The sequence below is a fragment of the Alligator mississippiensis genome, chromosome 13 (genome assembly GCF_030867095.1).
Source record: "Alligator mississippiensis isolate rAllMis1 chromosome 13, rAllMis1, whole genome shotgun sequence".
NCBI lineage: Eukaryota > Metazoa > Chordata > Crocodylia > Alligatoridae > Alligator > Alligator mississippiensis.
In genome coordinates this window covers 9,491,884-9,508,763 of record NC_081836.1, presented here as the reverse complement: position 1 = coordinate 9,508,763, position 16,880 = coordinate 9,491,884, and the positions used below count along the sequence as shown (strand labels likewise).

Genomic DNA, 16,880 nt, shown 5'->3' with positions numbered 1-16,880 from the left:
TAGGACATGGGAAATCTGAAAGCATAAATGCATCCACCTTCAATACCATGCCTTCAAAGCAAGCTCCATCTGAAATCAGACTGTGTCTGGACAAGAGGTTTGTACCAATGTGCTCATCTTAGCGTTGGTCATAGTGGTCCAGCTCCTAGTCTGACTGCAATGCCACCCATATAAAACAGCCTTCTCTCCGTATCATTTATTCCCTTTCCCATACACGATAGATATACCGGAATATGGACTTTCATACCGATACAACTACATCCACACCAGTGGGGGTTGTACCTCTTTGCTAATGCAGCTATAAATAGAAGGCTGCATTTTTTTGTGCAGATAAGAGCCAAGGAGCGAGTTGACCAGCCATGAGAAGTGCTATGTAGTTTCTTAACATTGGACTTATTCAGATGAGACCCCAGGTTCTGACCGTGCCGCGTTGCTACTGTTTATCCAAGTAAACTGTTCACCGGGGTCCTAGAACGGGGGTGAAGATGAGGTAGGAAATCCAATTCAGCCTTGAACACAGCCTCTACTCTACGCGGCTCCTTGTGAGCCATCAACCTCGCACTGATACCGGAGGAATGCAAGGACATCCGAAGGGCGTTTGGGTTGGGTGGCTGGTGCGGTATATAGTACCGTGTAGCACCTTGGCGTGTTGAGGACACGGAGCAGAAGGGCAAGCTGTGAAAGGGACGCTGCCAGGTTACAGCTGCTAGACTTGCTAATCTAATTTCTTAGCAATGCTATCGTATCAGTGACACCGGAAATTAGTGAGACTGCAGTTAGGGTCAAAATCCAGGAGCCTGTTCTCCCTCCCTGTGCTGGGGTGGGGGTTGTTTGACAGTGACAATTGCTTTGGGCTCCCATCATACCGGGAGCCTTGTGCTGCTGGAAGGTGCAGCCCCTTGCTGCAGCTGGCAGGGCTGCAGGGCTCCACTGAGAGGCTCTAAGTCTGGTTCATCTCTTCTTGGGCATCTGTTTCTTGTTGATGACACTGACGCTTTGGAGCGCAGGATGGAAATACGGACTCCCCAGCTGGAACCGCTGCTTCTCGCCGTCTTCAGTTATCTTGTTCTTGCCCCCAATTTGCTGCCTCCTTCACCTTACAAATAAGACAGTGAACTCTTTGGAGCTGGGGCCCTCCATGCTGCGTTGTTTGCCTGGAGCCTAGCACAGAAGGGCTCTGATCCGTATTGGGGACTCCTGGGCTCTGCTCTAATAGAAAGAACACATGTTCTCTATATAATACACATGCCTGTGTGGGAATTTCTAGGACTGCAAACAAAATTAAAATAAAAATAAAGCAGCCAGGCAGGTGAACACCCTGGAAGTGAAAATAAATGGAATCATATTGAAGCTGTTGTGACAGCAACCCCATTGGGGGTTAAACAGGCCCTGGCTATGTCCCTGCGAGACCTGTACGTGGCACATATTAGATGCCCACTGAACGGGCTTGTTTCCTGAGCACCTTTTTTTTAATTGCTTGCACAGCCAACAAGTGATGATAAGTCAGGCCAGGGCAGCAGCCTTGGAGCACAAATGTAAGCTTCTCCCTAATTGGCTTTAGGTGAGCTCATTAATTGGCAGCTAGCGGGTTCCCACCTTCAGTGCCCCATTGGTTGGGTGCAGAAAGGGGACAGCTTTCTGGATGAAGACCCCTGGGGTGTGTGTGTGTGTAGAAGCGGTGGGGTTTAAGGTGTTATCTACATTCAATTAAGCCCTGAAAGGAACCCCCAGCCCTGCAGATAAAGGGATTCAGAAATCATTAGTATTCCCTCCTTCCTTCACCAGTTCCTATCTACTGGGAGAGCTGTGGAGGCTTGGAGCATCATTCCTGCGCGGTGAGGTCACCAGGTCTGCTTCGTGGCTGCCAGCTCTTCATTTATCCCCGGGCTTTTGCAGCTGTCTCCCTGGCACCAAGTATCGAAAAGGGGCACATGTGGATTAGGCAGGTTCTGGATCAGCTCTGGGAAAGCACAGGCCAGCCGGGCTCCCTGGCTGGACTGTGGGGGCCGCTTTGTCACTCAACCCCCGTGGCATCCATGCTTCTGCTTGTTCTTGGAAATGCTGTTCTGGATAGAAGCCCTTTCTGAGAGGCAGGAGGCAGTCTGCCCACCACCCTCTAATGCCATCATGTGCTTGTTACTAGGACTCCCTGGAAACACGGCTCCGAAACCTGGAGATGAGAGCCTTGCTAGGGGAGGGGGTTACAATTTGCCAAGCCATGATATCTTGGTATAACACAGGGGTGGGCAATTATTTTGGGCAGAGGGTTGCTTACTGAGTTTTGGCAAGCCATTGAGGGCCGCATGACAGGCAGCCCAGGGCAGATAAATATTAATTTTCTAAATTTTTTAAGGGCCCCGTGGGCCAGATAGAATGGCCTGGCGGGCCGCATCCAGCCCCCAGGCCGCATTTTGCCCACCCCTGGTATAACATAAGGTAGATTTTCCTTCCTTCCTCATGCATCTTTTACAGGACTGGGGCATGGATGTTCCAGGGAACAAACTCGTATCCCTGTCTGATTGCCACTGGTTGAATGCCTGCCAGCTAGCACCCCCATGCCCCAGCCAGCCCCTCCACAGCACGCAGAGCCCCATCAGAGCAGTGGATGCCCCAGGCCCCTTGCCAACCAGAGTAGCTCTGACCGGGCTCAATGTGCTGCGGTCTGGACACGTGTAAACAGTGCACCTGGGAGCTTTCTGGGAGCAATAAACTTTGGCGCAATCAGCTCCGGAGTTTATTTCTGCACATTAATGACATGTTTAGACATGCTCAGAGACTGCAAGCAGCCGATGCTATTCAGACTGCTTTACTTCCTGCTAGAGCATGATCAGATGCTACAGCGATGGGCGCAGCAGCATAAGAGCCTGAACAGGATGGCCAGCAAACTTCAGGTGCCAGGGCATTGCACAAGAGAAGAGTTTCCATTTACCTGGTTCTCAGGGGATGATGCAAGAGATTGCTAAAAACCTCCCTGACATCAGCCTCTTCAGAGTCCTCAGTTTCTCCCTTTATTTTAAGGACAAGGCACTGACAGAAGAGCTCACCACGGAGTGCATCACAACTGCCTTTGCAGAGAGCAGCCCTGGCCCTCTGTACTAGGCAGCTTCTGATAGATCCTTTGACCACTCAAATTCCTCCACATGCCCTTTTTGTCCAAATTCATTGCCAGGTATGAACAGGAGGGCCCTTGATGACTGATGCACTTTCTGCTCTTGGTACAATCTCAGTCGTTACCAAGTTGTGTGCAGGTAATGCACCAAAGACTTGCCTCTGGTCCAGCTTTTGAAGCTGTGCTTCTCAGTAGGGGAATGACTGGGGCTAGCTGGAGCCTGGCTTGTGACTTCCAGAGGCCTCTGATCCCCTCAGCACGCTGCACAAGTCCCCGTGTATGTCTTGGGCATGGGCTGGAGGGCTAGGAGATGCACACGAGGAAGGAATTTCCCCATAAAGTTTAGAGGAGTTTAGAGGAGCTGAAGCTGCAGCAACCCAGCCTAGGTATGTCAGGGTTTGAGCCTAATAAAAGTGAAATCCTATATCCAGATAGCAGCTGTAAACAGCTCCAGCTGGAGACAGGAATGCGATTGATCAGCTGGGAGTGCTAAGACCGGGGAGACCCGAACAGAGGGAAACTGAAGGCAGCTTTTGCACAGACTTGTCCGAATTAAAACCACCGGGCTCTGCTCGGTTCTGGTGGCTTCTGCTGATGCCTGTGTCAATCAATAGGGCCAGCAGAAGGGCAGCTGAGAAGTTGGGGGACCTAAAATGTAACACTTATTCCTCCCAAACAACCAGGCGCTCCTCATCTAGTTTAAAATATCCTTCTATACAGGGAGGGACACCTCCCAGCCTGTCCAGAACAGCGGTAATAAAATCCCAGCTCCCCGGCTGGCATGGAGACCTAGCAAACAAACAAGGGACCCGGGGCTCCTCTTTAAGACAGGTGGCTCGGCTGATGCCTCTGGCAGGTAGAGAGAGGCTTTCCTAGCATTCAGGCCTCATCTGTTATTGCTGCTGTTCTTACAGAACATCACGACCCAGGACAATCAAAAGGAGAACTCGGACCAACGATTTCCCAGCCTGTTCAAGAAAGGGCGGAGGAAGACGGTCGTGAGGAACCTGGGACAGATCATTTATTACTCCAAGGTCAAATTCAAATTCCAGCACTGCCAGGTGAGCTTTGGTGCATCATCCAGGTGTCTGGAGGGCAACTGCCCACTTCTCCCCTGGCTGCAAATGCGGTTGCTGCAGCGAGTGCTTGTCTGTCTGGCAGGTTATCTTACTCTCCTGCTGGGGTGGTCAAACAGGGGGAAGCAGGTTTAAGTCTGTGTTTTGCAGGGCTCATTTGGGAAGCTTGGAGAGGCAGTGGATGAGGGTAGAGGCTCTCTCTCCAAGACCACGGGGCCCCAAAGCTCATTCCTATGGGACGCTGCTCCTGGAATCTCCCTTGAGAATATTCAAGGGCCCGGGGCTGCTGACTCTGTGGTCTCCCCTGATTCAGACATAGGATATGCTGGTCCCAAGAAGGGTGTCTCTTCTCTCTCCCGTGAGATGGAGGAGTGTTTGGGTCCCAGACTGCGTGCTGAGTCTGCCTTTGCACCTGTCTTCATCAGATCAGGGGATTTGGCTTTGCATTTGTATTTAGCAGCTGTGCCTGGAGACAGAACAGTTTTTCCTTTGGCCCCTGATTACACATGTTTTCCTGGCTTCTGAGCTGGCAGGCCCTGGGTCCCAGGATGGATGGACTGTGCTGCCCTACCTGGGGTGCATAACAGAGCAAAGCTAGGGGATCAAATCTTCCCTGGGACCAAACTCAAGCTGTCTCTGTCTTGCAGGAGGTGAATGATTGCTACTTGGAGCTGTTCCAGTCCTACCTGTACTTTCAGTCCGTCGGCTCCAATGGACTGACTTATCAGGTGAGGGATCTTTCTGTTCCCATGACACAAAGCAGTGGGAGTCGGTGGAGGAGCAGCATGGTCTAATGGTCAGGTCGCTGGGCCCGGCTTCTGTACTTGGGCCCAATGCCAAACTGCTCTGTGACCTCAAGGGATTCACCCCCTGCCCTCTGTCTCTGTCCTGCCTCCCCACTTGGTCCCTCTTCTTGTCCACATAGAAGGCAGGTCCCTTGGGCAGGGGCTGTCTTGTGTTAGCTACTGCCCCAATAGCGCTTCAGGACCTCGGTATCCAGCTGCAAGACAAATCCATGATGATAGGCCAGGTTCTTAGGAAGGCCAAATGCTGGCAGGCCTCCAGCACTTTCAAAACTCAAGCCACTTAATTTGGTTGCCTGAATATGGGTTTAGGAGCTGAACTTGAGGCTCTTGGTTGGGAACGTGCTGGGTGTGAACTCCAAGGTGCTTCTCTTCATGGAAGGAGGAGAGTGTGGAGGAGGAAAGGAGAAGATCCCTGAGGACACCCATGCCCCATGGTCATGACAAACTGTTTCGTCATCTTTTGGCAGGAAGGTGCTACTGGATGAAAAAAAAAAAAGCGTATTTTATACATCTGTCCATCTGTCCATGCATCTAACCTTCTGTCCATCAGTCTGTCTATCCATCCGCATGTCCATAAAAAGAAAGCACTTTCCTTTGATGAATGGAGAAACACAATTGTGTCGGGGGGGTTGGAAGATATTGGTAGAAGACGTTCCTTTTAGAAATGATTTACTGTCTTCTGGGTGACTCGGGGTTAATGTGTTTTGACAGCTCAGCCTCCTGAGTCACTGAACAAACCGAGCTTCAAGCGGAAAGACACACTGTGAAGATTTAGACCGTGTTTAAAGAGCTCTTGTCTGACTTCCTAACAGCCCCTTAGCCTATTAGTGCTAAAGAGTTATAAAAAGGGGACTGCACCTGTACTGCCACCAAGATCCTATGACTGAATAGTTCTCCGGAAGGATTTGGTTTAGAGAGGGCTTTCATCATAGCATCAGGGCCAGAATGCCCAGGCAAGGCAGCTCACACTTGTCACCATTTTGCTGTTTCTTTACACTTTGCAATTAGTTTACACTTTACACTTTACATCTTCTCTTTCTGTTTGTAACCAGTTTCACTTTTTGTTCTTTTAAACTGTTCTCTTTCTGTTTGTAACCAGTTTCACTTTTTGTTCTTTTAAACTGGGCCCTGTTTGGTCTGGGTGCCCGCTCATGTCAGGAAGCATTGAACATGTCACCTTACTTGTGGCAGGCACTAAAGGCAAAGGTAGAAATGTTGGGGCAGTTGAACCAATGGGAATTGCCCATAAACTGGGTATTTATTACCCACAGGTTCCTGTCTAAGGAATGACGTGTTAGTGCAATGCAAGGAAGACCCACGCCCATTCGCAATAGTGTTTTGCAAACAGATCTTCTGAGACAAACAGACTGGCGGTCCCTGTTAGGAGGTTTGTTTCAGATTCCCTTTGGAGAGGGCATGTTGGTGATAGAAAGGGACTGAACCTGCTTTAATGGGTGTTTTGCTTCTGCAGGGGCTGCTGCCACTGAAAGAGCTGAGTGTGCTTGAAATTGCAAATGCAAAGAGCGCAGGGCAGGAGGAACATGCTTTCCGGATTACAGGTGAGTGCCTCTCGGTGCGCTCCAACTCCTCCTGGAGGAAGCGGGGTCTAGTGCTCCCTGTTCAGATGTGCACTCTTTTCTCAGCTCTGCTACAGAGCTCTTTCAGTTCAGGCCCGTTGCCTCAGTCTTCCCCATCTGTGAAATGGGGATAAGAACATTCCCTTCCTTCCCTGCCTCTAATGTGTCTGCACACCACATGGCACAAAGGGACCCTGATCCCAAGAGGGACACCTGACTACTCCTCTAGCAGAAATAGCTCTTGTGTATAATAAGGATAAATATTCTTTATCCTCAGCTGGTAACATCAGAATGGCAGGATCAGACCTGGACATCAGTAAATCAGTGCTCCCTTGCTGCTCCCCCTCCCGTCCCCTGGCCTCACTCCCTTTATTTTTGCTTTGAGTCATCTCACAACATTAAACTCTTCCTGGGGTAACAACCTGTCTGTGCAGCATCAGGCTTAGTCATGGCTGGAGTACAGCAATCCTGAGCCACTGAGAGCAGTAGTTAAAGCATGAGCTAGACAGAGGTCAATAAACTGCATGGAGATAGGGAGCTGCCAAAGCTTGCTGGCCTATTGTTCTGGGTATCTACGTGCTCCCATGCCCTGAGCTCGAAAATGAGTTGATTCACAGCTGTGCAGTGAAACGGAAGTCCTTGTAAGTCACAGCCCGCCGAATGACAGGCGGCTCCGAGAGAGGGCTGGGCTGTGACCACATTCCAGGCCTGATCCCATAATACCCCTGACCAGACCCGTGCAGGGCTGGGATCTGTGCTCACACCCATCTTAACAGCTGGGTGCAGGGAGGGGTGGACTGGTTCTGCCTGATTTCTAATGCACGTGAGCATTGTGGATTGGAAAATGAGACTGGGCCATTGCTGGGTTTGGGTCCTAGTTCAGGAAGAGGGGTTATAAAGCACCAGAAACGAGAGACATTCAGAGCTGGGTCAGGCCTTTCTCTAGATTAGTCTGGGCCCCTTTGAAAGTAGATTAAGATGATTCAGAGTAAGACTTGTGTGTTCCAGAGTAAGAGTCCATGTCAGAAAAGCTTTGGTGCTTATGGTTCTTACTGATCCTTAATCCAAATGGGCTTGAATGTGCAGACACAAGCCTCAAAGCTCGGAGGTAGGGTCCTGGCCATGTCTGGTTATACTTCAGGGCTGCCCTGGCTTGAAGACAGGCCAGCAGAGAGAGAGCTTATAAAGGGACTCTTCTCTCCCTGCTCTGGAGCATGGCAGTTCTTCCACCAGCAAGCCACGTTTATATGACTTGTTAAACTTGTCTGGCTCTTGGAGAGAGGCTGGAACATGGGCACAGCTGGCTGGGAAGGGCTCATCCCTTCTAGTGTGCCTGAGAAATAGCTAACATGACATGTAAGCCATGCGATGGGGTCATAGTCTGTGGCTCGAGGTCACTCGTATAGTAAGCTGCCTTGCCCAAGCCTCAGTGCTCAGGTAGAAATGCACGCAAGTGCTATTAACCCCATTTTAAAGATGGGGAAACTGAGGCACAGAGCAGGAAAGTGACTTAGCTCAGGTCATTGCAGAAAGCCGATGACAGGAAACCCAACCTAGGTCTCCTCGGTTGAATGCCACCTCCCAGCTTGACATGCTAAGTTCTGTCCCCTTCCCTGTTTCTCTATGTGACATTATTAATGCTACCGTTGGGTGTGTCAGTCAGACAGTGATTGTGGCTGTACTGCAGTAGGCGCTATGTAAACATACAACTAGAAGCAGTCACTGCCTTGCAGTGCATATGATCTAAGGAGCATATAATATGAGTACCATGTGCCTCAGTTTCACCACCTCTACAATGGACGTAACAACACTATCCTGCTTTGCGAGGCTTATAATTGATACCCATAAAACACGCCGAGATCCTCAGATGAAAGACCCCACCAGAGGGCAAAGTATCATTGGGATAATATTTCTTCATTATGACAGCATATTGCGCGCACACTTATCTCAGCAATCCTAAAGATCGCAAACGCCACAATCAGGGATCTTTTTTTAAAGTGCATCTAATACAGTTTTAATGATGCACCTAGTAAATTATTAATCGTAGCATAGGTCAGGCCGCTGTCTAGAAACTGGTTATTGACGTCACTCGGCTAACATGGAGCTGATTGGTTAGGGGCGTGAGAGAATTTGATGTTCATGCTAGCAAACAAACGGAGCTGGAAATATTAGAGTAAACAGTGGGTGTGACCATGTCTTCCGTCGAGTAGTAATAAGCGGCCAGGCACAGATTTTATCTGGTAAAGGATTCAGAAAGTAGCTTTGCAGGATCACCGGAAGGTCCGTGAACTTCCGGCGGCAGTCCAGAGGAGAGACGCTAATGAAACTGGTTAAAAACAGCAAATAACAACGGTGAATTTGTCAAATGTTTAGAAGGCAAAAAACACATTTTATTTGGTGGGTGCAATGTTGTGTTTGCCTTAATGGGAATTTGAGAAGCTAACATTTATGGTGGGGGCTAAAAAAATGTAACAGTGAGCAGTAAACATTTACCTTGATGGAGAAATTTGCTATGGCCTTTCCTACAGGAGCAATGTCATATTTAAAAACATGCAATATTTTTGTAGGGGCGGCGGTGATGCCCCTTGGCGGCCATGTGGCTCCTGCCCCACTCGGCTCCTTGGAGTGCCCTCCTTTTTCCTCTTGTCTGCTGTGCCTTGCTGAAATTATTTTCTTTTGTAGAAGAGAGGCTGCCCCAGGGTCCCTGGGTGAGCCGGAGCCTGCTTTGGCCAGTGGGTCTCTCCTGTACCCAGCTGACCCCCGGTCCTGTTCTTCAATGCTCTAAGTGGGAGCCCATTTGGCCCTGTCAGTGCCCCAAGGCACCAGTCACCTTAACGGCTATTTGTGGCCTCCTTCTGCCCCTACATCTATTCCCATGCCTCACAGATGTTACCCTAGATCCATGCACCAACTCATATGGGCTTCAGCTCTCTTAGCTTTAGCCCACTGGTTACTCTAGCTGTTGACTGCCAGCCTAGGCCCACTTCTGAGTCACGCTGGTCTGGCCCTTGGTCCATCTTGCTTTGCTCGGGCCCTTGGCCCTTCCCATTCTGTTTTGGCCCTCTCAGCTGGAGCCTGATGGGGCTGAAAATCTGGAGTGCCTCTCAGGCACCCCTGTGTGACCCTCTTCAGTCACTTTGTGGTCTATAACAAAGGTAGCAAAAATTTAAGCAACTGCTTTTAACTCCAAGTCCCCCCTCTGGGTCATCATCATACCGCTGCCAAGCCACCTTCCCACTCTCTGCACCCTGGGACCACCAGCCATGACCTGCAGCTCCCATGCTCCACCAGCCTGAACATTACTACACACAGGCCTGGAGAATCCTCATCTAGAAATCATTATAACTTTGGGTTTGTGATCTTTGCTAGCAGAAGCTCCTTTCCTTGCAGCCTGCAGGCTCTGACTGCCACTATGGTTCAGACCCTGGGTTTATATACCTCCAAGCTCTGCCCCCTTTGTCATGTGACTCTCCAATCAAACACAGGAGTGTGCCCTTTTAATTCAGGGCCAGTCTGTGCTCCTGCTGTTGCAGCTCCACGCAGCCAGCTGCCTTCCCCCGAGTCCCTGTTCTAGTGGGTAAATGTGAATATTAACTGTTGGACACTTCCCGATGGATTGTCTTTCTGATAGTTTGCACTGTAAAAACAGTCTCTCCCTGTGGTTTCTAATCAGTCTTACTAGGACAAGGCTGTGATCTTTGGATTGTAGGGGAGTTTGTAACAACTTCCGGGACTGGAAAAAGTGATATATTTCTGGCCGTGCCGGTGGGTTTTGGCATAATGAATCGCAGCTCATGGTAGAGGCGATATCTTTTATTAGACCAACTAGATTTTTGCAAAAAAAAAAATTATTTTTGCATAGCTACATTTTAGCCTGGTGGCATGTTGATGTTGCTATACACAGGCCTGGAGAATCCCCACCTAGAAATCACTATCAGTACAACTTTTTCTCCCAGTAAGATGATAACACTTGGCCAGCGGCACACAAGGGAGAAATATTACATCATCAAAACAATGTCTCTGGTTGGTTGAACACGGTAGCTCCTGGATTAACCCTTTGGCGCTGGAGGTCATGCATTCCCCTATGTGCTCAGCTCATCCTCTGTCTTGCACCTGCAGGGCCTCTTCTGAACCCCATTGTGGTGTACTGCTCCAGTGAGTCGGAGATGAAGCACTGGCTTTATCACCTGGAGAAACAGATCCACCTCAATGGAGGAAGCCTCCAGCTGCCCTTTCAGTCCCAGGTCAGTGGCTTGGGCCAGGTTGATCTGGCTACAAACAGGATGAGCTTGGGAGGTTGCATGTGGGGGGGTTTGAACACTGTTCAAGGTAACAGTGATTTTGCTTCTGCAGTGATGAAAGAGCACAGAGCTGGGGCAGGGATCGAGGGGCTTCTGACTCTATACCTGTGACCAGCAGACACCTGCCCCCCTCACTTAGCTCAGCCCAGAGCTGGTGTTCATCCTGAGACCATGGATAGAGGCTGAGGCTCCCACTTGCACGCTGGATGACTTGCCTGAACCTACTGCCTTGAGCATGGCTGTCCCTTAAACCCAGCTCTGCCTTGGCCCCACTTCCAGGCACATTTGCAGCCCATCTTCCTCCTTGCCCTAGAATCCCCTGTCACCATGGGCCAGTGGTTTATTCCCCCTATACTGATAGCTGTGTGGGTTAAAGCAGCTGATAAAACTTGCTTTAGCCAAGACATGAGTCTGGGAACAAGAGCATGTCCCACTCCCCTTCCCCAACACAGCTGCTAGTGAGCAGGTCCCTTGGCTGACATGAAGCATGAATAGCAAATGGTGTGGTGCAAGGACTTTGCTTGGGGCAGCCTCTTCTGGGCATTCAGGAGCTATGCTGGCCTAGTCTGGGCCTGGCTTCATGACTGACAGGTGATAATATTTGGCCCCCTGTAAGACCTCACAGCCCCTGAGGACATCATGGCCCCTTGCAGGCACTGAATTCACCCATGCAGCTCCCTTATGAGACAAGTGATTATCCTCCCTGTTTTACACAGGGGTAAACTGAGGCACTGGGAGGCTGAGGCAACTTTGCCAAGGTCACACAGTAAGTCAGTGGCAGAGCCAAGCACAGCTCCCAGGAGTCTCTTGCCCTAACCGACATGAAAGCATGGCCAGCCATAGGGAATCATAAGAGACGGGGGTGAGCAGCACTACTGCAGTCTGGTTCCTTTCCACTTTCAAGGGGAGCTTTGTCTGTCAGATCGGGGCACAGCTGCACTCACAGCCAGACATCAGATACCCACGGGAGATAAAATGCCTGCTGCAGACTGGCGGGTGCTAGAAAGCCGTCCCTCTTATCAGCGGGCTTTGTAAAGGCCCATAAACTTCCCATGTACTACCTCCCCCTCCACCTGGCACGCCCTTTGTCTGCTCCCAGCATGAATCAGGGGCTGGCAGCGTCTGGCAGGAGGGATCTGACAGGCCAGGGGCTCACAGTTTCCAGTCTGCCTTTCCCCAGCTAAGCCAGCCTGATCCATGCTCAGCCAGCTCTGCTGAAGGAGCAGGGCAGCTCCTGCTACCTGGGTCAGACAGGGAAATAGCCGCCAGACGTGGCCCTGCCAAGAGAGAACCCGCCTAAGAAGCCCGCGAGCCGTGCTCTCGGTCGAGGCTTGCTGCGGGCCATGATTGTACCAGGCAGGGCCTGTCCCTGTTGTGCGAGGCGGCTCTGGGGCTGCGTGTGGATGTTCACACCATCAGCTCTGCTTCTAGCAGGGCCTTTTATGTCCCCGTGCTAATTCTGGCTCTGTGTTACGACCCCCTTTTTATAACACACAGCCGACGGGGAGAAGGAACAAAGGGCAATTTTACACTTGCTCTGGGGGTGGTGCTTTAATTAGAGTGGCTCTGAGAGTTGCTCTAATTAAAGCTCCTCTGTGTCTCCTGTATCAGCATCCTTGCACTTAAAAATGGCAGTGGGGGTGCTTGAATTAAAACTTGTTCGACGACCTTTAGTTCAAGTGCTCCCACTGCCATTTTGAAGCACGGGGATGCTGATACACGAGGCTGTTGGAGCCTGGCAATTGCCACGGACGGTCTTGCAGACTCGATTAATGGAGTCCGCTCCGACGTGCTGGACTTCCAGCCTTGGCACTTGTGTATAGGTGCCCAAAGAGCTGAAGGGACTTACCTAAGCTCATACAACGAAACAGTGGAGGGGCTGGGAAGAGAACCCAGGGTCCTGTTTCTCAGAAAGTCCCCTCCTGTATGCACCAGTTCACAACAGACAGGCTGGGAGGTAGAGTGGGTATAGTGTCCGTCTACACGTGTGCATTAGCTTATTTTAGTGCACATTAAAGCATCACAATAAAAACATGCTCTTTAGCTAGTGTGCGTTAAAATAGGCTAATCCACATTTTTTTCTAGTACCTCACACTGAAGGTACTAGATTTAATGTGCATTACTTAAAGCACATTAATTAAATGTGTAGACGTGCCCTCAGTCCCACAAAGAGAGCCTTAGGCTTGCAAATGGCCTTTTGGTTGATTAGTGTTAGCTCTTATTCTTTACGTATTCACATTTATAGCACAGATATAGAGGGGTCTTCATAAAAAAATTAAAGCCAGATCCTCTTCTACTTAGGAGATGCCTATGTACATTCCTGTTCCATCATCCTTGACTCCCTGAAAAATGGTTAATGTGTCTGCTTCTGTGACACAACTTTGTTGGACTTGAAGACTTAAGTCACAAAAAGCAGTGTACCTGTTATATTAAAAGTTTTTCAGACCTGCAGAGAGTGGAATAGAAATGCAGTGAAATAGGATCCGGTCTCAAACAAAGAGGAACAGATCTTTCAATAGCATGCCAGAAAGGACCACTTTCTTCCTTGTTCTCAATCAATTTCTATAAAAACTTATTGCTATAAGCAGACCTTCTTTGGTCTCCTGTCTCCTTCCCATCGCTAGGTAGCTGTGGACAGACACTGCTAAGTGCTCGCATTTGACTGTGTTGTTACCTGGGATCCCTTCACCTGCAGTTCAAGTTTGCACTTCATTTTGCCTAGCATGAGTATATGAGAGATTTCCCAGAGCAAGCCAGAAATCTGTGCAGAACTGATGGATGTTAAGGACAAAATGCTTTTTTACTCTTGGAACTGGCCTTCTGTACATGACTCTTGAGTTCTTGAGTATATAAGTATACATGCACACACACACAGATGGGGAACCTGAGGCCAGGAGAAGGGAACGAGTTTGCCTGAGGTCTCCCAGGAAATCAATGCATGCACCTGGGAAATAGAGCCTGCCTCCTAGTAAAACTCTCCCACTGGCTGCCATAGCTGGCAGTGCGAATAGGGCAAATGGTGAAGCTGTTCACGACTCTGAACGTGACTTATTTTGGCTTGTGAGTGGTTGCTCTGAGCCTCCAAGCACTGTCCTGCTTGACCTAGATAGCTCTGTCCCTTCCCGAGGGCTCATCCCCCTGCCTGGCGCTGGCTCTGATGTGCTTGCCCATTGCTCCCCACCTCTGCAGAACAACTGGAAAGACAGCACCCTGGGGAAGGAGGAGCTGCTTTGGTCCGTGCAGAACAAGCCCGTGCGGGAATGGAGGGGGACCCAACGCGAGTCCCTGGGTGACGTTCTCTGTGTCTCCAAAGTGAGGTTGCAGCATCTGCCTTTCCAGGTAGGGCCCTGGTCTCCAGGGATCTGGTATCTTCACAGTAATGTGGCATGTTGTTACCTGCACAGTAAGCGGCTCAAGTAAATGGGAAAGATCTCTCTACCCCTATCATCGCAGGGCAGCCAGTATTACCACCCCGTTTCCCTGTACCAGCAGGCTTCTCACATTCATGCATCTCCCTATGTATAACAGCCAGTCTTCATTCCTGATGCTCCTGGTCTTAGTACTGCCCGCCAGGGAGTCCTGGGTGTGTGTCCGGGGACCTGCTGTGCCTCTGTGGACTGACACAACTGGCATGAGACAATGAAGAGCGCAGAAGAAATAAGGTTGAGGGATGTGGTCTGAGCCCCTGGTCAAGGCAGGATCAAGCCATTCCCAGCAGATCTTTATCTGACCTGAAGTGCAGGCACAATTCAACACTGGCTGTGTTGCTACACACAGGTTGGAGGGTTGGGATGTGTGCAGAGATGGCTTCTGAGCCTGCTGGCCCGCTGTGCTGAGGTGTATGAGTTGTGCTCAGGGAGGCAGCCTAAGCCATGGCAAGTCGAGCTTAATTCTCCCCTCTCTGTCCTGCCAGGAGCAGCACGACAGGCTACTGATCCTGTACCCTTCCACACTGGTGATTGTATCGGAAGAGCGCAACGGCCTCTACTTTAAGGCAAGTGCATCTCATGCCCCCATCCTTCCCCGCCCCCTTGTATTTCATTGCCATGAGGCACCAGCCATTCTTCCCAGGTCTTTGCTTTCTCTCCCTCCCCAGAGCTTTGCTTCAACCCCTTTGTGTTGTGACTGGGCCAGCACCATAGCTCAGGGCTGTTGCAAGCCATTTCCCATGGGAACAGCCTTGCCTTTCTGCAAGAGTTCATTGCCAGGGAATTCCAGTGTCTGGGAGGAGATAGTATCTGAACACTTCTTTGTGGTTAGGCTGGTGCAGGGCTGGCTGGGCGGCAACCCAACATGCTTCTCCAGCTTGAGACCAACCTTGCAGAGCCCTCTGCAGCCTCTGCTCACTCACCTGGCATCTGACTGCCTCGAGCTGGCTGATCCCTTTAACCACAGGATCAGCTTGCACTAGCCCTGCTGCTGGGAGCATGTGCTCCTTTTGGATAGTGAAGGGTGGAGGAAGGCTGCTGAGTTTCATTCTGGGGGAAATCTTCTTTGCAACTACCCTGTGCACTTTCCTGGATACTAAAAGGCACCGCAGAGACCAGATGAATGGTTAAGCACCATGCCTTCTAGCCTGGCTGGCAGAAATGCTGGCCAGAATTGTACTGAAACCAGCACAGGCCCATCTCCCTTGGGGCAGCCACCATTGCTAAGGCTGGTGGCTTCTTTTATGTCGAAAGAGCCTGGTACTCCTGGCGTGCCAGCAAAAGAGGAACCCAAGGGCGGGGGTGGGGGCACCTCGTGCCTCATGGGGGCTTGTGACATTCACAGGCTGCTTTTCCATTGGGATTTCATCACCTCCCCCAGCTGCCCTGTGCCCACAAGACTCCCTAAGTGAGTCAGCTGGCATGTTTCTATACCTAGGGATTTTGACCAGCTGCATAACTCATGGGTGCTCTTAAGAATTGGGCTGGCTCTTGGGGATGCCTTACTGTCAGAGCAGCTGCAGGAGCAGAGAGCAGCAGGAAACCTCTCTGGGGAAGAGTCCTTGCAGGCTTTGCCAGCCGCCGAGGGAGAAGTCGGTGCTGTTCTAATCAGAGTCCGACCCTCGGCCTCACAGCAACACTGCATTGGTTTGGGATTTCAGTGGAAGGAGTTGGCTCCTCTCTGCAAAGCCTTGTCAGGGAAGAGGGACCAGTAGCAGCAGGTGTGTGGGATGGGCTGGGCAGGCCGGCATTTCTGCTCTCTCCCCGAGCAAAGGTCTCTTTGTGGGCAGGGAAGATCCGTCTCCCCCTTACAGCACACAGTGTCTCCATTTGGGCCCTGGAGCAAGGGTGGGGACATACTTTGGAAACCAAGGAAGGAATGAGCAGCAACCAGCATCAGCTGTGAGCATGGGCTACCGCACTGTGCCCCAGGGGCTAGAGAAGAGGGAGGGGTGTGAAGCAAGAAGGAATCCGGGGGTAACTCCCCTCCCCGTAAAACCAGTGACCTGTGCATTATGGGATCAGCTGAGAGATCTGGGGGTACTTGGCTCGAACCCCTCCTAGGGGCCTGGTTTCCAAAAAGCTCGGGTCCACACACTGAGAACTGGGCTGCATTAGGGTCTCCCGGTGCCTCTTGCTCTTGCAAAGCTCAGCCAACAAAATCGATCTCCATGTCCCCTCTGCTTGTGTCCTCCCTCCCTGCCTCTCTGGCCTTCACTCTCGGCTGTGCAGGCAGGTCGGAGTTGCAGCCACAGCACTGAAGGGCCATGATTCACAAGGTGGTGACTTCCTCAGACAAGCTGGCGCACAGGATCCTCCCACGGAGGCTTGGGCTGATTGACCTCCCTTCCCTGAGAGCGGAGGCTCAGGCCGGAGGGCAGGGAGTTCAGGTTCTTCTGGCTGGAGCCCGTGGGACGATGTTGTCCCAGAGCAGCGAGGTCTGACTCACCCCGCTGGAAAAAGGCCCCAGGCCTGGGCCTGGCTTTGCAGAAGAGGTGCTGGCTGAACAGGGGAGGAAGTCAGGGCTGGAAGGAGAGACAAGCCCTCCCTCCACAGCTCATATGGAGACAGTGATGCTGCCTG

General features: G+C 51.0%; 1 protein-coding gene across 1 annotated transcript in view; it reads left to right on the top strand.

Moving 5' to 3' along the window:
- The window catches only part of PLEKHN1 (pleckstrin homology domain containing N1), a 38,509-nt gene that overhangs the window by 9,289 nt on the left and 12,340 nt on the right, over window positions 1-16,880 (top strand). The window contains exons 3-8 of the mRNA XM_019494044.2: window positions 4,024-4,170; window positions 4,833-4,913; window positions 6,463-6,550; window positions 10,688-10,812; window positions 14,059-14,208; window positions 14,783-14,863. Coding sequence (XP_019349589.1) covers window positions 4,024-4,170; window positions 4,833-4,913; window positions 6,463-6,550; window positions 10,688-10,812; window positions 14,059-14,208; window positions 14,783-14,863 — 672 coding nt within the window. The remainder of the gene's footprint in view (window positions 1-4,023; window positions 4,171-4,832; window positions 4,914-6,462; window positions 6,551-10,687; window positions 10,813-14,058; window positions 14,209-14,782; window positions 14,864-16,880) is intronic.